The following is a 23537-nucleotide window of genomic DNA, read 5'->3' on the forward strand; positions in this document are numbered from 1 at the left end:
TTCTTGAGCAATTTGAGATATAGTATCTCGTCTGTTAGATTGGACCACACAGGCCAGCCTTTGCTCCCCACGTGCATCAATTATGCAATCACAATTTGGCCCTTGTCAACCTCGCTCAAATCCTTACACTTGCCCATTTTACCCGCTTTGAGGACAAATTGTTCACTTGCTGCCTAATATATCCCACCCACTAACAGGTGCCGTGATGAAGAGATAATCAGTGTTATTCACTTCACCTGTCAGTGGTCATAATGTTATGCCTGATCAGTGTATAGCGCTTTTTACAATGCAGATGGTTTCAAAACAGCTTTAGAGTGATAGCAGGAAACATAATGCAGTATAGCAGCTCTAGAATTCATTGTCCAGTATGGATTCATTTCCATTGTAAAAATCATCCATTATTAATTTAGTTAATTTATCTATACAGCAATAGTGATGTCATCATCCAGCTCAGTTCAGTTCACATACAATGGTGTCAATGCAGATCAGTAATATTGTTGTATATTAGTTTTCCCCGACTAAGCAAGCCAAAGGCGACAGTGGCAACTTTATTCTATTCTATTCTATTCTATTCTATTCTATTCTATTCTATTCTATTGCAACATTTAGTAAATGGGGTTAAAGCATTTAATACCTTTGGTTTGAAGAAATAACCCACCCCAAATTCCAGGCTACATTCAAATTACTCCTGCTAATAATAATTGTGCTACTATTACTCTTGCGGATGAACACAGCTTACAGACGATGCATCTTTATTTCAAGACAATTGTAAAAAACAAAATGTCATCAATGCTTACACAATATCCTGACAGCCACCTTGATTCGAGCACTCGGGATACCTGTTTTGTCTCAGGCCTAAACATGCAGCGCAATGAGCAACAGTTGCAAGATGTTCAAAGGAACAATCCCTCTTGGCTTGTGTTCCTCAAAATTACACAACCAAAGTTTTTCCAAGGACAATAACACCAAAGTCGTTTGTTGTGCTACAGGTTTTGGCTGAGATTAATGTTCTTGAGTGTGCAAAAAAAGAAACGTGTGCACTGGAACAGGCTAATGCTAACGGTTGATTTCAATTATCTGATTAAGACTGGCACCGTTTCGTAAACATGCAATAAGAGAAGAAGAATGCATGGCCTTCAGATGGGAACGCGTCTGGAGAGAGCATGGAATGCGTTGGGGCTCCTTTACAAGGGGGAAATGCTGAGCTAGAAACCCGCCGGGTGACTTTCATATCTCTGAACGTTGTACTGCATACTCCTGCAGCGTGAGCCAAGGAAAATAATTCATTACTCAGATTCAAATCTCGGAGTGACTTGACTTTCTGCTTCTACAATCAACAATCTTGGAACTATCTGGCTCTCTCGCTCAGACTGTCTCACTCTCTTTCAGGCTGCTTCCCAGACTGTCTCTCTCAGACTACCTCTTTTACTTAGACTGTCTCTCTCTTCCAAAATTTCTCTTTCAGACTGCGTGTTTCTGTCAGACTGTCTTTCTGTCCCAGATTGTCTCTCTCTGATTCACCGAGTCTTTCTTTTAGATTTGTCTCTCTTCCCAGGCTGTCTGTTTCTCATAACTAAAGCTGCAACAATTAATTGATAAAAATCAATAATAATGAATAATGAAAATAAATAATCAAAATGAATTCAATTAAAAAAAAAAAACAATAACTATCTTTTAATTGGCTGTTGTATTACTATTTTAGTTAGGGAGAAATTAACAGAGAAATGAAGGTCAGTTATATTTTTGTTTAAAAATGTGTTGTTGTGTTAAATTTAGATTTTAAATGGCCCATTTAATCATTTAATTGAAATCCTATATACAACAAGTAAAAATATTTTTAACAGAGCAGTAACTGTAATTAATTATAATTATATGACGTCATTTACAGGAAAACTAAATTATATTAACATATTACTTGAGTGCCATTCAAAAGTTGGTAGTCTTTAAGATTTATTTGTTGAAAGAAATTAAAACTTTTATTCAGCAAGGATGCATTAAATTGATCAAACATGTCAGTAAAGACATTTATAATGTTATGAAATACATCTATTTTAAATAAATGCTGATCTTGTGAACTGTTTATTCATCAAAGAATCCTGAAAAAATGTATCATGGTTTCCACAAACACTTTAAGCAGCAACGTTGATAATAATAATAATAATAATAATAATAATAATAATAATAATAAAAGAAGTGTTTCTTGAGCAGCAAATCAGCATATTACAATGATTTCTGAAGGATCATGTGACACTGAAGACTGGAGTAATGATGCTGAAAATTCAGCTTTGATCACAGGAATAAATTACATTTTAAAATATTAAAATAGAAAACAGTTACTTTAATTTGAATATTTTTTCAATATTGCCGTCTTTACTTTATTTTTAATCAAATAAATGCAGCCTTATTTCAAAAACATAAAAAAAAATCTTACCAACTCCAAACTGTGTGTCTGGGAAACTTTGTGTTCCTGTAAACAAACATTTATATATATTTTTTATACATATTTTTATTTTTACTGCCTATAATGTTTATTAAAGCCATCCTCCTTTATGCCCCCTTATATATATATATATATATATATATATATATATATATATATATATATATATATATACAGTGTGTTCCAAATTATTATTATGCAAGTGACATAGTAGAATTTTAGTTTTTCAAAGAAAAACTGCTTTATTTTTCATATCTTTTTAGATAACTGGTATCAATCTCAGGTTTGTTAAATAGTTTGCCAGGTCTTCTTAGGTAAATGGAAAACCTGCTGAAAGAGGTTGTTCCACATTATTAAGCAAGTCACAGTTCTCATGCAATATAGGGAGGAAAAAATATCTTTCTGAAGATGAAAAGCATGAAATTGTGCAATGTCTTGCAAAAGACATGAAAATAACTAATATATTTGTGAAAACTGAATAGTCATTGTGGAGAATAACCTCAAAAATGAGATGTCGCATCTCAAGGGGCTATCCTTCTAATAAATAAATACAAAATACAAATACAAACTAACTAAAATCTGAATGTTTATTGTACTGAAATCCTACTGATATGTCACTTGCATAATAATTTGGAATCTATGAATCTATGTATCTATCTATATATCTAAATCAAAGAAATAATCAGATATGATGCACAACATGGGTGACCCGACTGAAAAAAATGACCCGACTGAGTTTATATTTTCTATACCTTTGCAAGAAATTAATTTCATCATTCAGTATTCTAGGTATTCCTCAATTAACTTGTTTTTGATCATCATAAATCATCATAAATCCTCATTTTCTTTTTTTCTTTCTTACTTTCTGAATAAGAATCATTTTTGTATCACTTCCCTTCGAATGCACGACATGGGTCAAAAATGACCCGCATTCATTTTCTATGTTATTTGAATCATGGCTGAGTGATTCTTTGCTGAATATTTGAAAGAAATGTATTTTATCATTTATTTATTTCAGGTATTCATTAAATATCTTGTTTTTGTTTTTCACAAATCATTATGTTTATTTTTTCCTTCTTACTTTATAAACAAACACAGTTTTTGTATTTCTACATCAATTTTACACACATGGGTCAAAAATGACCCATATAGAAATCTTTAATATTTGCAAGTTTTTGCAAGTAGGAACATATTTACTGCAGAAAACTATTCATCTGCCACACACTTCACATCTCAACACAGCTGCTTTTGTATATTTGATGGATGTAAGTCTTATTATATTTCATATATTAGGCTATATATTATATTTCATAATTTTTTATTTTTTGTCATAAATCAATGCTATTAGTCACCCTTTATGTCTGCCAGTGTTCCTGAAAAGTAACAGTTTTGGACATATACAACATGGGTCTAAAGTGACCTGAATGAGTTATTATTTTCTATATCGCATATATTGCAAGAAATTAATTTCATCATTCATTATTCCAGGTATTTCTCAATAAACAAATCCTTATTTTAATTTTTCCTTTCTTTTTGAATGAATTTTTTTTTGTGTCATTGCCTTTCTAAAGGCCAAAGTATACTTCACTTTTTATGTGTACGCAAGGGTCAGCATACAGATTTTTTGTAACTTGTAACTTTTGTAAACTTCTGTTTATGTGCAGGTTGCACATATGCATTTTAATTGCGTTCGACTGTGCGCAAAGTATACTTTCAGCTTTTTTTACAGTGATGTCATCATCCAGCTCAGTTCTGTTCACAGACAATGGTGTCTTTTTGATCTGCCTGCATTGACACCATTGTGTGCGAACGGAACGGAACTGAGCTAGACGATGACATCACTGTTTTCTCCAGTGCTGATATATAGATAAATTAACTAATTAATGATTTTACAACAGAATGAATCATTACTGAATTTACTTAAGCTGGACAAAGACGACTATTTTCTTTAAGAGCTGCTGTGCAGCCAAAATTATTTACCAGTTATCACTGTAAAGCTGCTTTGACACAATCTGCATCGTAAAAAGCGCTATATAAATAAAGGTGACTTGACTTGACTTTATGCACAACATATCCCAGGCATCTTTTGGTGAAATAGCTGTTGAACCAGGTGAAGGTCCTGGGCAGCTCCTCAGGATACTTCTGTTCTGCCCTGAGTGGGGGGACTAAGAATTGCCTCATCCTGTTTTGTATGCAGCATTTCTATAACCATTTCAGCCATTTAAGTATGGACCAGCCATACTAGCACTCTGGATAAAGAAAATCAAGAACACAAGAATATTTTCAAATACACATGAAACCATTGATCGATACACTTATTATATATGTTCACTGTTGGACAGAAACCTTGTTCAAAACTGTTACTTTTCAGGAACACTGATAGATGTAAAAGGTGACCAGTAGCATTGGTTTATGACAAAAAATAAAAAATTATGAAATATAATATATAGCCTATTATATGAAATATAATATGACTTTCATCCATCAAATATACAAAAGCAGCCATGTTGAGACGTGAAATGTGTGGCGGATGAATAGTTTTCTGCAGTAAATATGTTCCTACTTGCAAAAATTTGCAAAGGTTTCTATATGGGTCTTTTTTGACCCATTTGTGTAAAATTGATGTAGAAATACAAAAACAGTTTTTTATAAAGTAAGAAAGAAAAAATAAACATCATGATTTGTGAAAATCAAAAACAACATATTTAAGGAATACCTGGAATAAATGATAAAATACATTTCTTTCAAATATTCAGCAAACAAACACTCAGCCATGATTGAAATATCACAGGAAATGAATACGGGTCATTTTTGACCCATGTGTGTAAAATTGATGTAGAAATACAAAAACTGTGTTTGTTTATAAAGTAAGAAAGAAAAAATAAACATAATGATTTGTGAAAATCAAAAACAACATATTTAAGGAATACATGGAATAAATAAATGATAAAATACATTTCTTTTAAATATTCAGCAAAGAATCACTCAGCCATGATTGAAATAACAGGAAATAAATACAGGTCATTTTTGACCCATGTTGTGCATTAGAAGGGGTTTTCATAGCTTGTGCATCAAAGGGTTAAAACATATTAATCGCTTATCAAAATAATCATCATCATTAAATTGTTATTCCTACTCAGATCATCTCTTTTCTGTCTTCATTTCAAACATCTCTCTCTGTATGCCACTTTCTCTGACCAAACATTATCTGAGGGCACCAAGTTTTGCTCCTGCACACCAGCCTGCCTCAAGTCTCTATTTCTCGGTAAACCAGAAAAACATGCAGAGATGGCAGCTGGCCTCAGTGACCCGGCCTATCCAAACAACCAGCACACTCACACAATTAATCACTCACACAGAAGGACCAACACACCAGCAGCCCTGAATTTACATTCGTACAGTATCAACCCCAACCAAACACAACCATATGCACAATTAGCTTCAGTCCATTGACAATACATGACCATGCATTGCACACACACACACACACACACACACACACACACACACACACACACACACACACACACACGCAAACACACCACTACAATAAAACACACCCCATTGTGGAAAATAAGAGCTACTTAAGTGGCTCTCAAGTGTGCATGCTTGCGCACATGTGGGTGTGTTTGTGCATTTTTGCAGAATGCAGGGAGTTCTCATACAACAGTCATGTACTGTATAAATGTCCTGCTGGGGATTGAATCTGGCTCTAGCACAACACAGGAATTTGGTCAGGCAGGTTTGGTCGTCAAGGACTTCTGACCCAGGATCAGTACGCTCCTTTAATAAGGTAGCTTGGGAAAACCATAAAACTGATCTCAGATCAGGTGCAAAGATATTTCTGTCTGCGTCAGTGCTCTGGACAGGTTGCAAAAGATGAAGAATCATTCTCCATATATATATATATATATATATGGGGCGGTTTCGTGCCACTGTAACATTTCACAGTCCTGGTTTAGGAACGCAGAGAGTCCGCGGCTGGAGAATTTTTCGAGAGGTCCGCAGTTTCCAGGAAAAAAGATAGTTCCACTCCACTGTGCCTCAGTTCCAAAACAGTTTTGATTGGGTCAGGGGTTTTAATGACAGAAAACAAACTTGTGGTATTTTGGAAAAACTGCTGTCTTTGGAATCCTACACTTCTGACATTGTGAGAGGCTGCATGGGTGCATGTGCTTGTGAGAGAAAAAAAAAGAGTGGATAAATGATGAAAGAAAGAGAGATACTGTATAAAGGGATGCAGAAAAATAATGATTTGTGGTGGAATTAGGGAGGGACGATTTTGGGCACTTAAACGAGCACTCTTGCTCCTTTGGCCAAATGAAAAATGAATCTGCTGGGACTTCTCTCGGACCGACAGATGAAAGAAAAAGGACGGAGGGGGCAAGGGGAGAGGGAGTGAGAGTGGAAGGGAGATAGAAAGAGAAAAAAAAGTGCTGGAAAGAGCAGAAGTGGAAGAAGAGGTCTGTGTTTTCGGCGTCCAAACAGCTCTCGTTTCAGCTCTCTTTTCCTTACTTCATTTCTCTCTTTTGTATTTGCTCGTTTTATCTAACCGTTATTATCAATTTAACCTGAAAATCTTTTCCTGCCTGCTATAATATTTTCAGACATTCCCACCCTACCCTCCCACCCTGTCTAATTTATCCCTTTCTACCCCTCACATTCTACAGTCTCTTTGTCCCTCGCGCTCTTTCAGGTCAAGGCTTTTTGGGCCGTCCGTTGCGTGGCAGGTTCTCCACCGTGTTGCTGAGGCGATACTTGACGATGATGCTGTGCACGGTGGATTTGGGCATGCGGAGCTCCTGCCCAATTGACCCTTCCGATTTGCCGTCCTTCCACAGGTCCACCACCCTCTGGCGCTGCAGCACGTCATGTTCCTTGGTCTTCAGGCAGGACGGAGCTTCTGTGGAGGCAGAAAGGGGGCAGACTGTAGACACTGGGGGGTTGGGAGCGGTCAATCAGTGGCACAGTATCAGTCCTCAATATTGAAAGATCAAAAAAAAAAAAAAAAACATAACTGTAGGCAGGAGGCTGGAAGAGGGCCTTCTCGACCAAAGAAAAAGCATAAAATCTTCCAGTTTTGAACCTCCCGCTCTTATAGTAATCCTGAGAGCCAAAGTCGGGACATCCACTGGCTGCGAGAGCAGTGACGCACTGAACTTTCACAAGGTAAAAAAAAAAAAAAAAAAAAAAAAAAAGGAGATGTTAGCGGTTTGGGCAGTATTTGCCAAAGAAATCTGTGTTGACATAATGTGTCTAAAACCTTTTGCTCCGTAAAGTTCATGACATGTAAAACGCTAAGAGTTTAAGTGGCAATGACTTAAAAAAGAAAACAAGACATGCTCGCCAAGGTCTTTATTTCTGACAACTTTAAGAATGATTGAGAGAGATGTTATGGGGTCCTCTAGGATTTCTACCGAGGTGCTCGCACTCCATTTTGTCTCTCTCCTCCCTCTCACTTCTTCTTCTGTCTTTTAGAGAGATGTCTGACCGGGTCCAAAAAATGTCCTATTATGGAGTACGCTAAACGGATCAACACAGTCTGTCCTTCATTTTTCTCTTTTCTTTTATATCTCTTTTTCTCTCAGATTTTTTGTTTAGTCTGGCATGCTGTTTTCATCTCGCTCCCTGGCTCGGTTTAAGCTGGGGTCACCGCAGTTGTCTCAATCAGGGACCAGAGGGTTCACACAGGCCCCAAGCGGGGCATATTTTTAGCCAGGCGAGGGTTCAGTGTGTACAGCCTCAACAAACCCAATCAGCCTCTACACCCACCAGGATCTAAAGTCTGGGGCTATTTCAGTGACAGACAGAGACTGAAAGAGAGAGACAGATGGAGAGAGCGGCTGAGCATCTAGTTCTGCCTCCAGGGGGTTTGAAAAACCGGCATAAAGGCACAAGCACATTTGTGTTTCTTTATGGGTTTTTTTTACCCTCTTAAAAATATCTGAGTAGAAAAGCAAAAAAATGTTCCCTCGGCTGAGCGATTCCTGGCACAGCTAAGGTTCTGGATAACTGTAATGACATTTTCAGAAAAAGCACCATGGCAAGAAAATATGCCTCCCTTGGACGCTGCGGTAGAAAGATTGGTATCAGGACTCTCAATCCAGAAAGCCTTCGACTCCGTATGGGTAAAAACAGTCAAGACGATGGACAGAGTTTGGCCTCTGATAGAATAAACAGAAAATGCCAAACAAAAACAACTACATTTGTTCTTTTTTATCCTTCCTGCACACATATGCTGTTACAGAGCTAATATTGAAACAATAAACTCACTGGCAGGGCTAATATGTTCTCTTGGACCAGAGATGGAGAACGTGAAATTATTTAGCCAAAATTCCACGGGGGCCCTCTCAAATTAAAAAAATACAATTAAGTGTGCTAACCAGAATCATATTTTTACAGAAATATGAATACGTAAAATGTGACTGTGTTTTTTTTGTTTTTTTTTTTAAACTAAAGACAGAGTATGTGTTTTCATTTATGAACAGTTACATATTGAGCAGGGATTGAATTTGTAGCCATGTTTTATGATTAAAAAAAAACTAAATCAAATCATTCCAGGTTCATTGGAAGTTTGGTAACTGATTAAATATTTTTAAAGAATCAAATGCTACATCTTCAAAGTGCTTTGTAGAGAAATGTCAAAATCCAGCCTGTCACACACTGACCTCACAAATTATTGTGAAATAGAGCATTTGTACACCCACATATACTCCCACATAAACACAAATAGACTGAGAGAGAAAGAGCGAGAAAAAACAGAGGGAGAAAAACAGAAGGAAGTTGAATCATGTGTTGATTTTGCCACGTTAATCATGAGTAAAAGTTATAAAGAGCTGTTCATTGAGATCATTTATCAATTACTAAATCACTGCTTGCTTAGTCTTTGTAGGCATACAGGATGTCCAGTGTAGTCCAGGGTTATTATACTATTAAAAACATTTTTGTTAACTGAAATAAAGCTAAAATTAAATAATATAAATATTAGATGAAAAACTCAGTTAGTGAGTTTTCAGTTAGTTGCAAGGCAACATTTCTATGTTTTAGAATTGTTTAGTTTAACTTTAAGCACTAAAGTTACTAACTAGGAAAAAAAAAAAAAAAAAAAAAAAAAAATATATATATATATATATATATATATATATATATATATATATATATATATACACACACACACAAAGTTAAAAAGAATCAGTGAATTACAGTGAATGAATTACAATCTGTGAACCAATTAATGATAATCATCTCAATTTCTCAAAGATACAAATTCACATCAGAGTTTTGCTGCAATAAATTTCAATTTAAAGGGATAGTTCACCCAAAAATGAAAATGTGATGTTTATCTGCTTACCCCCAGCGCATCCAAGATGCAGGTGACTTTGTTTCTTCAGTTGAACACAAATGCTGATTTTTAACTCCAACCGCTGCCGTCTGTCAGTCTTATAATAAGAGTGGACTCGAACTCGAATGGGAACTCGAACGATAAGAGTCGAAAACACTTCCATAGACAAGTCCAAATGAAACCCTGCAGCTCGTGACGACACATTGATGTCCTAAGACACGAAACGATCGGTTTGTGTGAGAAACCGAACAGTATTTATATAATTTTTTACCTGTAATACACCACTATGTCCAACTACATTCAGCACTCAATTCGTAAGGTCTGATTGCGCTCTGACAGCGGCAGTGATGTCTAGCACTCATTGAAGTATATGCGCGAGACATCACTGCCGTTGTCAGAGCGCGATCAGACCTCACTAAGCGAGTGATGAACGGAGTTGGACATAGTGGTGTTTTAGAGGTAAAAAATGATATAAATACTGTTCGGTTTCTCGCACAAACCGATTGTTTCGTGTCTTAGGACATCAATGTGTCGTCACGATCCGCAGGGTTTAATTTGGACTTGTCTATGGAAGTGTTTTAGACTCTTATCGTTCGAGTTCCCGTCCACTCTTATTATAAGACTGACAGACGGCAACGGTTGGAGTTAAAAATCAGCATTTGTGTTCAACTGAAGAAACAAAGTCACCTGCATCTTGGATGCTCTGGGGGTAAGCAGATAAACATCAAATTTTCAGTTTTGGGTGAACTATCCCTTTAAGTTTTTTAGCTTTTAGTATGAATATGTCAGACTTAAGGTAAGCTGGTGTGTTCCAAAACAATGACAAAATTCACATTTAGAAGATATAAGCATTCAAAACGTAGTCTCTCACTTCCGCTAAAATGGATCACGGAATTTCATGACATTCCTGCGCACTTCAGCTTCTCATCAAATCTTCTGTCCAATCAAATGCTCTTGAATCTGAAGTCCTGCCCCTCCTACACTATAAACAGATGCTGAAGCTGCGGTTGAAATCGGTCATTTGTTCACACATTTACTAGTTTCTACATGGTGAATGGCACATAGTGCACTATTTAGAGGATAGGAAACGATTCAGACAGTGTAAATATGCTTTCCATTTATGTGAATGAAGTCCGTTTTTGCATTAGTGTCACGTGAACTGCCGCAGCGTGAGCAGTCTGCTCCGGTCGAGAGACACGAGAGCACAGAGTGGATCATATGCGTGAGTCGGCACAGACCATAAAATGAGGAGAAACGGTTAGAGATGAGAAGGAAACCAAAGCTTTACCGAGCTCAGCGGCTCTGGCCGAGCTGTGATTTAAACGAAACGCTACTGGCTATTTAAAAAAAAAAATGGGCGGGGCTGTTCGATATATTCCTGTTTCAGTTGAAATTACGTCAACTCATTGAATAATGCTGCGTGTAATGTAAATTATTATTATTAAAAATGTTACAAAATTGAGCATTGTTTTGTTGAGTAAGTAGTTAGACCTTATTATCAGGAAGGTTGCAAAAACACTATTTTTTTCACTGCTATTCACTGGTGTTTTATGTGTATGGACTTTTGTTTCTTTTTCTTTCTTTCTTTCTTTCTTTCTTTCTTTTTTACAAACCTGCTTATCTGAAAATGTTACCTAGAATTCCTCTGCCCTTAAGGGTGAAGTATGCTCTATTAGCCTGGGTGCCAGCCCGAACCCCGCCCACAACATTTTTTGGACGGGAAGTTCGGTCTGGACTCGATCCATTGTGGAGTAATTATGCTCGGCTCCCAGAAGGCCGAGCCAATCAAATTGCCAGGGCGGGCTTTAATCGATGATGGACAGGCTATCTGCGGTTACGTAACCACCCACATCATCAAAGAGCGCTTGGGTTGAATTGGTTTTCACCAACGATGACTGCAGCTGGAGAAGTAAGATGTTTAGATTCCGCTATCACGTCTGTAATAAAAGAAATCGACAGCGCATTCATTTTAAAAGACGAACAAAGAACCGCAATCAAGGCATTTGTCGATGGGAAAGATGTGTTTGCCGTCCTTCCAACGGGATTCGGCAAAAGTTTAACTACAAGTTCAACATACGTCACTTACTGCGTTGCTCTGATTGGTTGTAGGTCTATCCAATTGAGTGCAGAGTTTTTTTTTTTACTGGTTCGGTTAAGACACGCCCCATAATTCAAGTGCAATGGAGCAGTATCAGACTCACATTCTGCCTAGAATATGAGTATGACGAAGTCAGGCTAATGCTCTATATCACTTCTGCCACAAAAAGGAACTGCAAAAAAATGACTGTTTGCAAACAGGTTTTTAGAACACTCCCCTCCCCATTTGCCATTGGCCGGCCAAACAGGTGGCTCCACCCCTACATCAAGCCATTGGATGCTCAACTGTGAAGAGCAATATTTTGAAAGCACCACAGAGCCACAGTGTTTACACCTTTCAGCTAAATCAATCTATGAATGGCCTACTTATAGCTGTCTCTGCATATTAAGCTGCGACTGAAGAATTTAACATCCCAAAAATTCACTTCACCACTCACATTTAAGGCATCTAGCAGATGTTCTAATCCAGAGCTGCATACAAGAAGCACTTTGTTTTTGCAGATTTTCAGACTGCAATGATCAACAGATGGCCAGCAAATCTGCCTTTCAAATTTCAACCAACCAACCAAACATGTCAATACACCCAGCTGGCCAATAGTCCAGCTGGTCAAAACAGGCAGACCGTTTCTAAAACCATAACAAACATTCAAATCAACCGTTTCACCATCTTAACCTGCTTTTGTGTACAAGCATTCCGTTTAATATGAGCAGTTAACACACACTGATCTGTTTTTTTTTTTCATGAGTGCATCTGAAAAGCCTTTAAAATTGTTCAGAGTTTGTTTGGGGGATCTTTCAGGGGATGGATCAGCAAAACTGACCTGATATGAAGGAGCCAGGGGGCATCTGGCTGTAGTTGGCCCCAGCTAGAGTGAGAGCCGCTGAAGGTGCAGGTGTGAAGGGAGGGCCGAAGTTCTGTGGGGTGGCATACGGGCCTGGAGGAATAGGCTAGATAAAGAGATAAAGAGAGAAACAGAGAGAGCGTGTATGTTATAAATCTGAGAAACCAAAGCGATTTAAATTAAAGCAGCTAAAAATACAAACTTAATTCACAGCTGTGTAAGTTTAATTTTAAAACTCTGCACGTTTTAATAATGCCAAGTGGCTGCAACAAATGGGAGTATTGGCATGTAGGTGGATGTGAGTGTGTTGCTCTGTTCCAAAGCCTAAGGTGCATTACAATTTGCATACTTATGCACTATTCCACTGACTTCAATAGTAGGAAAAATATACTATGGAAGTCAATGGCTACCGTCAACTGCCTGTTTACCAACATTTAAAAAAAAAAAATCTTTTGTGTTAAACAGAAGAAAGAAACTCATGCAGGTTTGAAAACTTGAGGGTGAGTAAATGACGACAAAATTTGAATTTTTAATATGTATAGTCTTGTGTGTTTGCGTATTTACCGGCGGGGTGTGAGTCTCGTTGCCTTTGTTGGCCAGTCTGCTGAGGATGCTTCTCTCTGACATCTGCAGGCGGGCCGTGATCGGCGGGACTCTGGAGAGTGTTGCCGGGAGCCGCGTTACGTCTGCCTTCATGTCACTCAGAAGCTCCTCCAGTTGGTTAAGAACTACAAAAATGTGCATTATTACAACATGCCAAGCTGTAGAAACTAAAAGGAGCAAGTGTAATTGCTAATAGGCTAAGTACTATTTATAAGACTACCTAAGAAAATCAAGTTCATTTGTTCACTTTAAAGCTTTGTAATTTTTTATTTGGAATAACGTACTGATAAATAAGACCAGTAGCATGTATTAAGAAAGTAACCCTCAACTTTGATTTCATGTTTGACAACTGAGGGAGTGGGAAGCATTATTTTATTATTTATCAAATACTCTGAAATTCATTAAGCCTCGAAACAATTAGATTAAATATTTCCAGAACAGAGGTTTTGAACAGTGTTGTTATTGTTAACTAAAAGTAAAACTATTAAATTAAACTATTTTTTTTAATTGAAATAAAGCTAAAATTAATTCAAATATAAATATTAATGTAAAATATAAACTTAAAAAAACTTTTAAAAAAATGTTGCCTTGACAACTTGAATTTGAAGTGCTAAAATTACTAAAACTTAAATAAAAAGTAATTAAAGCTAAATAGCAATATAAAAACACCCCAAAAGTAATAAAAATGACAACAACAAAATTAATAAAATGAAAATAAAAATAAAGTTAATTGAATTTTTTTTTTTTTAAATACTATCATAGTATATAACTAATACTAAAATAATACTTGATTTGAATCATATCAAATAGGCACCTTTTTATCAATATCAGCTTTGAAAACCGAAAACCACAGTTCAGAAAGCTAACTAAAAGTGATATAATTGACTCTAATTGTCAAAAGTGAAATTCATTGGCAGTTCTTTCAGCAATTGCAAGCAATAATAAGAGTGACATGCCAAGTGAACTGGTTTCCAATAAATGGTTTATCGGTACAGATTAAACAACATGCTTGAGAAAACTCCAGATCTAATTAAAAGTGCCTCATATTCTTGAACTGTTCCCATATCAGAGCTGGCAGGAACACTGGTCCCGCTGGATCTATCCTGAAGCCCTTTATCAGACTCTCAAGACGCCAACAAACTTTGTTAGATACACAAAAACATATTCCCTCTGATACATAATTTTTCTTTTAAAGATATTTAAGAGATAAATCTCAGACACACACTTTCCTCACCCTTATGCAAGACAGCATTGGCAGGTTTGTTTCCTGCGAGCGACTCCTTGCTGAGATGCTGATGGGACTCGGCTAGACATTCAACCTCAGCAAAACGAGCATTCAGGGCCATGGCCGGGTGAGTGGGGTCCTGGGTCATGTTGAGGTACGCAGCCCGACGCAACTGCTCCTCTATCACCAGGGCCTGCTCCAGCAACTGAGAGAGAGACAGAGCCACTGACTACTCCATGTGAAGCAATGGCCAAAAATGACCATGTGAATGTGTATGACTATAACAATGGTGCTTCAGAAGTCATGAATTTATAAATGCTGCCAGTAAAGCACTACTGCTAAAAATATTTAATAATATTTTAAAGGGGTCATGAATTGAGAAATCAAATTTTCCTTGATCTTTTGACATATATAAGGTCATTGTACTATAAAAATATATTCTGTATGTTTCAGAACTAAAAAACATCCTTGTTAGTCCAAAAACAGCTTTCATTGAAACCAAGTTCCCAAAACAACTTGTTTTGGATTTTGTCTTAGTATGACATCATAGAGCGACAGAAGACCACCTCTGCAGAAGATGATCAACACCTTGTTCTACATCATTGCCTCTTTAGCCCCGCCCACCATTTTGCACATGTCATGTAGTAGTAAATAAGAGAAAGACGCAAACAAAGGATTACTCCAGCAACAAAACCATAGAGATGCCTCTGAAGATTACAAGACAAGATTACAATTACAATTTTTGAAGTGCCGAGTAGTAGAAAAACAGTCTTTGCATTGACTTTCTTATGATCTTAACATTTTAGAAAGCTCTAGAACATGTCAGTACTGTACGTGTCAGTAAGACACTGGTCATTTGTTCACTTCATTTTCCCGTGGATTTGTTTTAAAACAAGACACTGTTTGGTCAAGGTTTTTCAGAGACAGAAAATAAAAGATGATGAAGTGCTGACTATACTGCATTTGACAATAATGTCGCAAAACACAAATGTGAGTAACAATGTTTTTACCACGTGTCACTACTATTGCTTTGTCTGTTACAGATAATTTGATATGTACTCACTTTACATTCATTCATAATTCATTTACACGAAACACCGTAAGTTATCCTTTGTCAACTATAACTGTGGTAACTCCAAGTACTCAAACTTTATGTATGGCTGAATTTCACTGGTTGCCATTTTTCAACATCAGAGGTTTTCAAAACAACTCCACATGTGTAATTGCAGAGATGTTGAAAATTATTTTAAAATGCAAAACTGTTACATTATCATAGCAGTGGGCGTTTACTTCAAAGTCTTGAATGCAATACGCCCATCAAAATGTAGTGTTTCAAAGAGAAGGACAAAAAACAGATAGAAAATCGCCTATTACTTCTAAATTATGATGTTTTTGATGTAAAAAAAATCTTGATAACACTATGGGCCCTATTTTAACGATCTAAGCTTATGGATCGTTCTAGTTTAACAACAGAAAAAATGGTCACCATGCCCGGCGCATGGTCTAGAGTTGTATCTAGTCTCTTAATGAGTCATGGGTGTGTTTTGGGCATAACATGCAATAAACCAATCATAGTGTCATCTCCCATTCCCTTTAAAAGCCAGCTGCGCTTGCACCATGGCGGATTGCTATTTACATGGCGGAATACAGACACCCTCAACCTGACGAGTCAGTTTAGGTACATGTGCGTATTGCCACGACTGGTCAAATAATTAGCCAATTTCATTCGTCATTACTGCAAATAGGTAATTCTGATATATGCAATGACTCTCTATTATGACATGTAGGCATTTTTATCTTTATGTACACAACAATAATCTTTTACATTGTAATACTTTTATCTTTAACATTTGGCATGTTTGTGTACTGCTGCGTGTCCCTGTGTGTGTGTAACAAAATAAATAAATAAATAAATACAAATAAAAAATATACAGCGCCATTGACTTTAGACCAGGTTTTTGTTGGTCAATGGAACAGTCATTTTCAGTTGCCTCAAAATAGCAACACGCCAACAATGCGCCTGAACACACCTCGTTTCAGACCAGCACGCCCACGCGTTTAAACAACGTCGGCGCTGGACGTGAAAATGATAACTGCGTTGGGCTGAAACTAGCAAAAACACTTGTCGCGCCGGGTGTATGATAGGGCCCTATAAGTGGACCTCAGAGAACATGATCTAAAATGTTAAAGGTCCCGTTTTTCGTGGTTTTTTAAAGCTTTGATTGTGTTTATAGTGTGCAATATAACATGTGTTCATGTTTCGTGTGTAAAAAAACACAGTATTTTTCACATAATTTACTTATCTGTATACCACTGTTTCCACTGTCATAAAAACGGGCTGATGACTTCCTTGTTCTATGAAGTCCCTCCTTCAGAAATACGTAACGAGTTCTGATTGTGCCAGCGGTTCCTGTGTTGTGATTCGACAGCAGCTTAGCGCTCCTTGCCCGGAAAAGTCACGCCTCTTACCATAACGTGGAGATGCACGCGCTCAGTGTTATTGTAAACATGTCTTTAATTTTACCCTATCAATTTGAGCCGGAATCAGACCCGGTGATTGGACTGCGGGATGAAAATAACAGCGTTTCGACGACATGGCGACAAACACACTCTACAAACGCAACTCTTGTGTATTCCTGTGGGCGGAGGTTAGTCAAAAAACTGTTTTAGTGACGTCATTAAAGAAGGAAGTAGAGGGATGTAGTCCAAACTGGCCGTTCGATGTAGGCGACTTCTGTTAAATAAAATATCTCGCTTGGCATTGAACTTTGAGTTTTAAAATTTTACAGATTTTATTTATACTCTAACAACAACATTACACACTAACTAAAGTTTGAAACATGGGATCACGAAGAACGGGACCTTTAAAAAATACAGATCATGACCTCTAAAAAATGTTATTTATTCATGTGATGGCAGAACTGAATTTTCAGCAGTCAATACTCTTCAGTGTCTGTGTACTGCTTAATATTTTTGTGGAAACCGGGATTCTTTAATGAATAGAAAGTTCAAAATAACAGCATTTATTTAAAATAGAAATATTTTGCAAGATTATAAATGTCTTTACTTTCACTTTGAATTATTTTGATGCACACTTGCTGAATAAAAACAAAAAAAATCTTACAGACCATAAACATTTGAATGGTGGTGTAGATTTACCTTTTCATTACATCATGTAAGCACAAAAACAGTCTCTAATTCCTGCTTTAAAGAAAAAGTGAGGAAAAGACAATGGAAAAAAAAGCATAGTGTGAAAGAGAAAAGCAGCTGAGAGCACAAAGAAAACAGATTAAAAAAAGACAAAGATTGAGAACACATAGCTGGATAGAGGGAGAGTTACACAGGCAGGAAAATAGGCCACTAAATAAAAAGGGAATTTAAGAAATTTATTGAACAGAATTGACAGAAAAATTACGTCTGGAGCGATAATCCATTCCAGTGATTTATGAGCATGAGAAAGCACCAGCTTCCAATTAAAAGAAGTTCCACTGGAATAATAGCGGTTCTCAGGTTGCTCAACGCATTCAGAATTATGTAATAGAAAAAGAGAAAGAGAGCGAGAGAAAGAGAGCAAGGGAGGCTGAGAAAAGAAAAAGGAGGATGTAGAGAAAAGGATATGAAACATGTGATGAAAAGAAAAACAGGAAAAACAAAGAGAGACGAGACTGTTTCACAAGAATGCATGTCAGCATATTCAGGTTTTGTGTTTGCGATTGTGACGCGTCAACATGTAGAGATAAAATCTTCAGGCAGGACTCATACAAACAGCAGAACAAAAGGTAGAGTAAGAAGCATGCTAAAGCAAGACGCACAAGTATGTAATTATGATACAAATGACAAAACAAAAGAAGCAGCTTTCAAACAAAGACCTACCACAACGTAAGAAAAAAAAACTACAAAAGCCACAAGGAAACGAAATTAACTCAACCAAGGATATCACAACAAACAAAAAGAAAAGAAACTAAACAAAAAACTTTATTTTTATTCTTTATTTACAACATACCTTAAACCGTCTGGCCAGGAACTTGTTTTTCATCTCTAAGAAGTTTCCCTTGTTGGCTTGAGTTTTGAAAGGCTCGTTTACGATGGCGAACTGAGGGTCGTTCTGAATGTCCTGCCATCGTGCATAGCCATGGCTGCAACAGGTCAAGGATCAAACAAAACTTTCAGGGTTCCTACAAATTTTCCTTTACAAAATTAAATACTTTTCCAGACTCAAACTTCCAAAGCTCTCTGTAGATTTTTATAGACTATATTTAACATTAATGGTTCATATAGCATTGTTTTCAGCATTAATTTGGTATAGTACAGTCATCTCTAAATAATTTTATGGCAGCAGATGCTATTTACACTAAGTGCAAATAGTGACAGATGCTATTTACACAATAGCAATTAGATGCTATTTACACTAATAGCATATTTTGTTAGCGACAGATGCTATTTACACTGAGTGAAAATAGCAATATATTCTATTTACGCTTGGTGAAAATAGCGATAGATTATATTTACACCATGTAAAAGTATCTGTTCTTTGCAATAAGAGTAAATAGTAATTAGATGCTATCTATACTTCATATTGGCAGATACTATTTGCACCTCAGTATTTTTGTACATTAACAGGATGCAAAAATATCATAGAGTGTAAATGATTATATTTATTACAATTATTAAATGGATGCTGCCTTATTGGGAGCATAAAAACACTCACTACAAATTCCCCTAACCCTACCCAATAAACACTCGTTCGTAGTTTATTTCTACTTTTAGAACATTATTTAAATTTTTTATTGAAAATAAACACGAGCTCAGCAAAAGGCGGATTCGAACCCGCGTTGATCGCGTTAAAAGCCAGGTCTACGAGCCCTATTCGCTACTGCTGTGCCACTGAAAACGTTGAATTCTTCGCGTCTTTTTTAAAACTTGAGTGGCCCAACCAGACATTGGTAGGCGGAGCTAGTGTAAATAGCGTTTGCCAACAAGGGACGCTATTTGTACTTTGTGTACTTCAAATAGACACTCCGTAATTTTATTTTCTGTTGTTTTCATTGGTTTACTCATGTTTAAATGAGGAGAAAAAAACCTTAAACACTTTTAAACCTGCGTATTTTCTCACATTGGTTTGATACTGCACTTGTGTTTTCATGTTGCATGATCACCAAACAGCAAAGCCCACTTTCAAACACTTCTGTCCTGATTTCTTTGAGGAGAGGCTCAATGGGGCGGGTAAATGTATGGGCTTTTCTGATCTTTCAATCTAATGGACAAATTCACACAAATTTTTCATTTTTCAACTTCAAACCAAACTTGATTCTTCAGCCAACAAAGGTTAAATCCCATTTAGCTAGCTCGCTTCCCACAATGTTTAAGTATTAAGTCAGTAGGCGAAGAGCTGGCGGTCTTTTGTGGCTGTTTGAACGCATGCGACATGAGCGTCTACACTTTAAAAGCAATCCGTTCAAATGCGTTTTAAACTACCTCTGGAAGTGGTCGAAACTTGACAAGCTCAAAACTTTTTAGACCCCATTTACACCTGTATTTTGCGTTTTCCACTTGTGATCGAATTGACGAAAATGCTTCTTAATACAAGGTGTAAACAGGGCCTGAGCTGATCGTTTGCTTCTTTATCTGTTTGATGGTTTGAGTGGCACACGCACATTCGTTCAAAAGAGATTATAGTAAAGACAAAGTTTTGCATAATGAAATTGTGTTCAGTTGTGTTCGACCCTAAACAACCACTAAGTATTTGTCATGAAAACACTGCTTGTTTTATACATTTCCTTTTTTAGAGCTTCTTAATTTTGTATTTTAGAAATCTGGAAACATTTTTCCATACTCTGTTTTCTTTTTTCCACACTTATCCAGACCTGGAAATTATTTAAATGAAATTCCGTACTTGAAACCCTGAGGTGTTCAAGTGTAAAGATCTTTATTTTCAATGAAAAAATAACAATTTAGCTTTCTGTAGTATTCACTAAAGCAATATAAATGTATTTGTAGCAACTCTGTTTTTACCATCTCATTTTATTGCCTTGTTCTTCTTGGCTTTGAGCTCTAAACAAAATGTTCATTTAGCAAACGCAGTATAAATATACATTAATGGAACTGGATTGTTTCTACGGTGACAGCAGCCTATCTCCAAGGATACCACACAATGCCTGCCAGCAGCCAGAAGTCGTGTCGCCGGTGCCAGATCTCATTGATCTTGCCTGATGAAATGGCCGCCCGCTCCTCATTCTGCCAAAGAGTGTGGAGCTCTGTGCAGAAAAGAAAAACACGACATGGCCAGATATCAGTTATACCGTTTGTACCTGCTGACGAGTAAATAAACAAAAGGCAACAATCCTCCAACAATGAAGCTTGCAAGCATGTAAATTTAAAGTTATCTAGCTATAAACGAAATGATTTGTCCAGAGTGCAGGCTGTATGCTTAGTGTTTGCTTGAAATGTTTTATCGACGCTGGTGAAATGTTTATAGCTACAGTAATAATAAACCCCTTGATGTTTAGTTGTTCTTTTTTAAAGTTGTAAATTAAACTATGTAAAAGTGATTGGCTTCTGGGAACTGAAACTATTTATAGAGACTGGGGCTGGGAAAAATCAAAGAAATAATAGACAAGAAAATGACCACTAGCTTGCTAACTAAGGGTTATTGAGATGACAGGTGTTGGATTTTATCTATCTGGTATTTGAACATGATCGGGGCTGAATGAAAAACATTTAATTAGGGATGCACCAATATTAAAATTATGGCTGATACTGATAAGCCAATAACTATTTTCATGTTAAGGCTAATAAATCATTAATTAATCAATAAAACTAAAATTACTATTATTACTAAATAACTAAAATTAGAAATTAAAAATATGATGTGAAAAATAAAATCTAAAACGAGTTTTACATTTTATAAATGAACTTAGGTGTTAAAACATTATAATGTACAAGATGGATATTCATTTTGAGATTTGCTAAAAAATTACATTTAACATTGTCATTAAAGTATTTAAAGATTTAACTGAGGAAATGGATGGTGGCAAAAGTAATCTAAACATAAAAAATGCACAAATAAATATCCATTTTATGATTTAGTTAATAACTTGTGGCATCTCTGGGATAAAAGAAACCCAAACGCAATGTTTTTCAAGTGACCCTACTCCTGATCATATTAGTCATTGTGTTGATGATAATTTATTGTGTTGGTCATTAGTCATTTTTTTTTAAATTTTCTCAGAATTTGTAATGGGAAATGGCACACCTACTCCTGAACTCTCCCTTTATATTCCCAATACTCCCATTACAGTATCCACCCTTACCACATGCCAATTATTCATAGTATTAGTCTCGCAGAGAAATACTGATGCATGCATTTATACAGTATCTGCACACAAAATATAAACACAAGAGTGTACATTTACATACGGATTGACCATGAATATAAGCAGAATGCATGAAATCATAGGTTTTCACATTTCAACACAAGTCATTTTAGGAAATAATCAATGGTGAACGATGGAAACTAATCTAAGGGAAGTCTTTGTAAACCACTGACAGATGAAATCACTGCTTGCTGTTCCTGGTAAAACCGCTCAACGGAAGCACAGAGAAGTTGAACTGCTCCTTCACAATGTAACCACACTGTCATGCTACCTCAACAACACACTGTTCCATTGCGCTTTATCATAACAGAACATGCTTCACTTAACATGAGTGAGCAGCTTTACATAATGTTGGCACAATTACCTGGCTCATATTACTGTGCTAGTCAATACTTGGGAAAAAATGAACTAGTGTGATGTTCAAAGAATAAATATGGATAAAAATCAAGATGTAGGAGTCAGAATCAAGCAACTGACCAAGCAATATGAATGTCAAATCGATATGAATGTCAAAAATGCATCCATAAGCTGCAGGGTGTCATTACTGTGTTATTAGCATCATCAAACTAAATTGAAAAATATGTATGTTTCTAAACATGGTCCTGTTGGCCCCTACTGGAAGATGCCATAATTACACCATCAGGAGGCAAACAACATCTTTCTCCATTGACGACATTTCAAAATTAGCTCTTTCAAGCAACAAATAAATTTAAAAAAACTGTTTCATTATATTATAGTAGCTTTTTGCCGTTGTTTGTTTTTGGATGGCACTTAAAAGCACCTTCATCTATAGCTCACAATAGATGCTAGTGAAGGCCTTGCCCATACAGCTAAAAATAGTTATATTTTTAATATTTATGTATATATTTTACATTAACATACATATATAACACACACAAACACATATATATATAGCTAACATACACGTTAAAATATATTGATTGATTTAGCTACCAAAAAATATATTAGGAAATATACGTACATATTTACATTGTCCAAAATACATTTATAAAAATCTAAGATTAGATATATATCGTCTTGCCACTTGAAGTACATTTTCTAATATATTTTGGCATTTGAAGTTTTAAACGAAATATATTTGAAATTTGAAAAATATATTTTCTTAAAGGTGCTAAAGAGGTTCTTTTTGTCGACTGAGTTTTTGAAATGAGCGCATGGGTAAGAACAACCCCCCCTCCTTCACAGCTCATTTAGAGGGAACACCTCCCAAAACTCGTGCACGAGTATCGGAACACGAGTGTTTACCACCGGCATTCGCTGTGTTATTAAGCCAGGCACACATTTAACGACTAGCTAAAACATTCTGACTGTGCTCAACATACAGCGATTGTTTCCTGCTCCTGAAGCAGATTTATATACTTTCACATGGAATTTGAACACCGACTGTAATCGCAGACTGAACGCAACTGGCTCTGACTGGACGCGTTTGAGCGCGATCAGTCATAAGTATCAATTTACATTCATAATCGGCCTTACACTTAAAGCCGCGCACACACTTAGTGGATTCATTATGTCGGACTCACCGCAGGTGACTCATAATCTGCAGTTGTTACTCCTGTTTCCTGACAAAAACATTGCATGCGGCACCTGTGGA

The 23537-nt window shown here is 36.5% G+C and overlaps 1 protein-coding gene across 4 annotated transcripts in view; it reads right to left on the bottom strand.

The window, feature by feature from the left end:
• The window catches only part of chd3 (chromodomain helicase DNA binding protein 3), a 71334-nt gene that overhangs the window by 5022 nt on the left and 42775 nt on the right, over nucleotides 1-23537 (bottom strand). For 2 of the 4 annotated variants that reach the window (XM_048185839.1, XM_048185838.1), the window contains exons 35-40: nucleotides 20695-20803; nucleotides 18553-18685; nucleotides 14559-14754; nucleotides 13286-13449; nucleotides 12701-12827; nucleotides 7074-7343 (exon numbers count right to left, since the gene is read on the bottom strand). In XM_048185839.1, coding sequence (XP_048041796.1) covers nucleotides 7138-7343; nucleotides 12701-12827; nucleotides 13286-13449; nucleotides 14559-14754; nucleotides 18553-18685; nucleotides 20695-20803 — 935 coding nt within the window. In that variant the 3' untranslated portion in view covers nucleotides 7074-7137. Of the gene's footprint in view, nucleotides 1-7071; nucleotides 7344-12700; nucleotides 12828-13285; nucleotides 13450-14558; nucleotides 14755-18552; nucleotides 18686-20694; nucleotides 20804-23537 lie in introns of those variants that run through there. The other 2 variants (XM_048185840.1, XM_048185841.1) reach the window with 2 other exon arrangements.

The sequence above is a fragment of the Megalobrama amblycephala genome, linkage group LG3 (assembly GCF_018812025.1).
Source record: "Megalobrama amblycephala isolate DHTTF-2021 linkage group LG3, ASM1881202v1, whole genome shotgun sequence".
NCBI lineage: Eukaryota > Metazoa > Chordata > Actinopteri > Cypriniformes > Xenocyprididae > Megalobrama > Megalobrama amblycephala.